General features: G+C 59.3%; 1 protein-coding gene across 2 annotated transcripts in view; it reads right to left on the bottom strand.

The window, feature by feature from the left end:
* The window catches only part of RASA4B (RAS p21 protein activator 4B), a 28,379-nt gene that overhangs the window by 17,474 nt on the left and 7,315 nt on the right, over nucleotides 1-3,590 (bottom strand). The window contains exons 3-5 of one of the 2 annotated variants that reach the window (XM_006155652.2): nucleotides 3,216-3,329; nucleotides 2,650-2,711; nucleotides 1,253-1,382 (exon numbers count right to left, since the gene is read on the bottom strand). In XM_006155652.2, coding sequence (XP_006155714.1) covers nucleotides 1,253-1,382; nucleotides 2,650-2,711; nucleotides 3,216-3,329 — 306 coding nt within the window. The remainder of the gene's footprint in view (nucleotides 1-1,252; nucleotides 1,383-2,649; nucleotides 2,712-3,215; nucleotides 3,330-3,590) is intronic. The other variant, XM_027774655.1, reaches the window with a different exon arrangement.

The following is a 3,590-nucleotide window of genomic DNA, read 5'->3' as shown; positions in this document are numbered from 1 at the left end:
GTCCAAGTCCCGGACCTGGCAGCTTTCTTTTTTACTCTCCCTCCCTCTCTCCCTCTCTGGTCAAATTAAAATAAATAAAGTTAAATAAAATAATTCTTTAAACACAAAAATGAGGCCTGGGCATACCTCCCTGTACTGGAACTTGCTAAAAGGAGGCCAGACTGGCATGGCCACCATGTCTCCAAGTTTAGGGAGAAAGCAGTGAGGAGACTCTTGGAGGAAAAGGAGGCCCAGGAGGAATCCCTTACTGCTTCCCATCTCTGTGGGTGGGGACAGGGACCCGGGAGAAGCAGCCCGAGGTCCCAGGGCTCAGCAGTGTCTGCAGAGGTGTACGTACGTGTGCATCTGTGGGTCCCCAGCCAGCCTGGTGCGGGGCAAGGCTGAGGACAGAGGAAGTGGGTGTGTCTGAGCTGGATGGCAGGTGACATGAGGGAGCACCCAGTTTGCATCCAGCCGGGCAGGGCTCCTTCCACATCCCAGACTCAAGGCAGGAAATGAAGCCCGAAGAAGCTACAGAATACCCAACCTGCCCCTCTTCCAATCCCCGTCCCTCATCTGCAAGACACAAATCTTTCTCCCGGGCACACACTTGCTCCAGAGGATGGTTGGCTGAGGGCTGCCCTTTCACCCCAGGGGCAGGGAAGGACTCTGGGGAGGTAGGTTTGGAGCCAGAAAGGAAGGCACTTCTCACGAAGTGTGCATGACTCACATTCAGGCCCAGACGGGAGTGGAGCCTACAGCTAAAAATACCCTGGGGTGGGGGTGGCCATGTCACAGGTGACTCAGGCCCACAGAGCCATCCAAGCCTCATCCCTCTTGGGGAGAACTCTCCTACCGCCCTGCCTGGCTGGAGGTTTGCAGCAGTTCTTTTTGCCCTCTCCTGCCCATGATCCACACACACACAGGCCAAGTTCTTATTCGGGTGAAACCAGGGGAAGCCTGGCCTTAGCACCGGGGCGCTGGGGCTGTATGGTCAGAGTTTGGGGTCCCCCTCTTCCCACAGCCCCATGCCCTAGGGTGCCTGAAGTTCCACTGTTAGAACATCCTCCTCCCCTCAACGGACATATCCCCTAGTGAAGGTCACCAGCAATATATCTTCAAGTCAGGAAAACCTCCCAGACCCTCTCTAAAGTACAGGTGTTGCCGGGAGAGACCCTAGGACCAGGAGGGGTCCTGGAGGAGGGGGTGGAGGTGGCTTCATGGGAGTCTCCAATCCCAAGGGTCCCCCGCCCAATCCCCAGCCCCTAATCACCTGGCCTCCAGCACAGAGCAGCGCAGCCGGGAGCCCCGGGGCCCTGGCACCACCTCCAGCCGCAGGTGAATCTCACCCTGCACCTCCTCGTCAGGGTCGATCTCCGTCAGGTGGGCCCACCCGCAGAAACCTGTGGAGCTGCGACTCAGACAGGGGTCTGGCTCTCTCCTGCCACACCCTTCACCTCCCCGCCAGGCACCATGTGGCCCCTCCAGAATCCCCCCAAACCCCTATGAGCCAGGAACTGTGGGGAGAGATCAGGAAACTGAGGCTCAGAGGCTGAGCAGCAGCAGTTGGGAGAGCTGGGATTAGAACCTAAATCAGTGACCTGGGGCCTGTGCCCTCGTGCTGTGCCAAGCTGCAGTCAGTGGTCCTGACCCTTACTTATCATGGGCGTACCCTCTCTGTCCTCAGTCCCCCCGCTTTTAAAAAATTAATTAATTGCCAGAAGGCACATGCAATCACAAGAAAGCGGGGGCAGTGGGGGAGAATCCCAACGGGGGTGTGGTCATGCTACAATCCCTTCTTCTTCATTATCTCAGGATCTGGGGGACGCACATAATTGCTCTGTATGTTTTTCAGGCAGAGGGGCCGGGATGTGAACCACAATCAACTATGTGGGATCCAGTTCCCTTCACCACCAGGCTACAAAGCCAGTCCCCACTGCACCCCCATGTTAGAACAGGAGGAGGGTGGCTCTCCCCAGAGCTGCTGGGAGAACGGTCTGAGGCTCAGATGGCGAAGCGAAAGTGACTCCAAGGAATGGCAGCACTGGGGCCACTGGACCCAGAGGGGCTGGCTGGGGCTGCAGGCAGCAGAGGCCTCTGGCCTGACCAGGGCCAAGAAGCCCCATGAGTCAGCAGAGCCCGCCCCCATGCCTGCCCAGCCTCACAGACAGGAGCAGGTGTGTGCCGAGGAAGGCCACTGAGAGGGTCACGGAGGTTCTGACAGCTAAGCACGAGGCATCCCAGAGCTCCTGGTCTGAACCACCAGAGAAGGCAAGTCCTGCCCAATGTCACACAGCGAGGCCGAGGCCAGCCTGATACCTCAAAAGTGTCTGCATCTCCAGCCCAGACCGGCTCCAGCCAGCCCTTCAGACTTAGGACAGGTGCAGTGGGGCCAGGCAGAGGGGACTCCAAGGGGTACAGGAGGAGCAGCTCAGCTGGGGCATGGGGACTGAGGAGGCCCCTCCTCTGCCCACCGTCCTCAGATCCCAGTTAGTTGAGGCTGGGGAGCAGGAGATGCCACAGGCTCAGGCCTGGGAGTGTAGTGCTGGCTTTCCCTGAACACGAGGAGGTGTCTGAGGCCAGGGGCTGGGCAGATCATGGGGCAGGGGTGGGGGATTCCAGGAGAGGGCAAGCAGGTGCCAGCCGTGGACCCCCTCTTGGAGATCTTACCCTTAGGGTGAGAGGCGAGGGCGTCCCTGGTAAGGCAGACCTTCCCGATAACGTCGTCCCGGCTGGAATGTGGAGAGAGTCAGAGGTGGGCAGGACCTGCTCCTTGGGAGCCCAGCATCACCCCCCATCAAGTTCAGGACCCCGCATGGGGAGCAGTGGGGTTGACACTTAGCCACTTGCAGTTAGCAGGTGACCTGCAGGCCCTGGATTCCGGACACTCAGACATGTGATACGTTTCTATGCAGGGACCAACACATGTGCCCACACACGTGCCAGCTTGTGAGTCCTGGGTGCCATTTTCTAGTCCACATCCCCACACACGCATAGCCCATGCATGCCTGGGCCCACATGCCCGCACCTGCAGATGTGTGATGTGGTGTATGCAACATGAATTCACATGTGTGTACCCACGCACGTTCAGGCCTTATGTCCCTTCGGGGCTCCCATTCCCTCCAGGCTGCAAAGAGGCTGCAAAGGGACCAGCAATCCCAGCAGGGGACTGGGCCGGGGAGTAGGGCAGACAGCCACACCTGGGCCTTGCTGAAGTGCGAGGGTGGGGCACACACCTGAGGGCATCCTCATCCATGACGTAGAAGGCCACGGCATGGAAGGTGGGTGGCAAGTGCACTTGGTACTCCTCACCCCAGAAGGGGCACAGCGTCTTCCACACAGTGGCCGTCCTACAGGAGAGGCCCCTCAGCACGTGCCCGTCCCCAGCCTGGGGCTGGCAGGGCAAGGCTGTGAGACCGGGGCCCACCTCCCTCACACCTCCTCCCATCCCGTAACAACCAGCTCTGCCATTTCCTCAGACCCACTACCCACCAGTCATTACCCCGACCCTCCTCTCGGTCCTGGCTGGGGCACAGGGCTGCATCTAATGGGCCATTTTACATTTGGGGAAACTGAGACCATGGCAGTAGCGGGCCTCAGGTCATTCAGCA

This window comes from Tupaia chinensis, unplaced genomic scaffold (assembly GCF_000334495.1).
Source record: "Tupaia chinensis unplaced genomic scaffold, TupChi_1.0 Scaffold000465_1, whole genome shotgun sequence".
Classification (NCBI taxonomy): Eukaryota; Metazoa; Chordata; class Mammalia; order Scandentia; family Tupaiidae; genus Tupaia; species Tupaia belangeri.
Note: the sequence above shows the minus strand (reverse complement) of the source record. Positions and strands in the feature narration are given on the sequence as shown.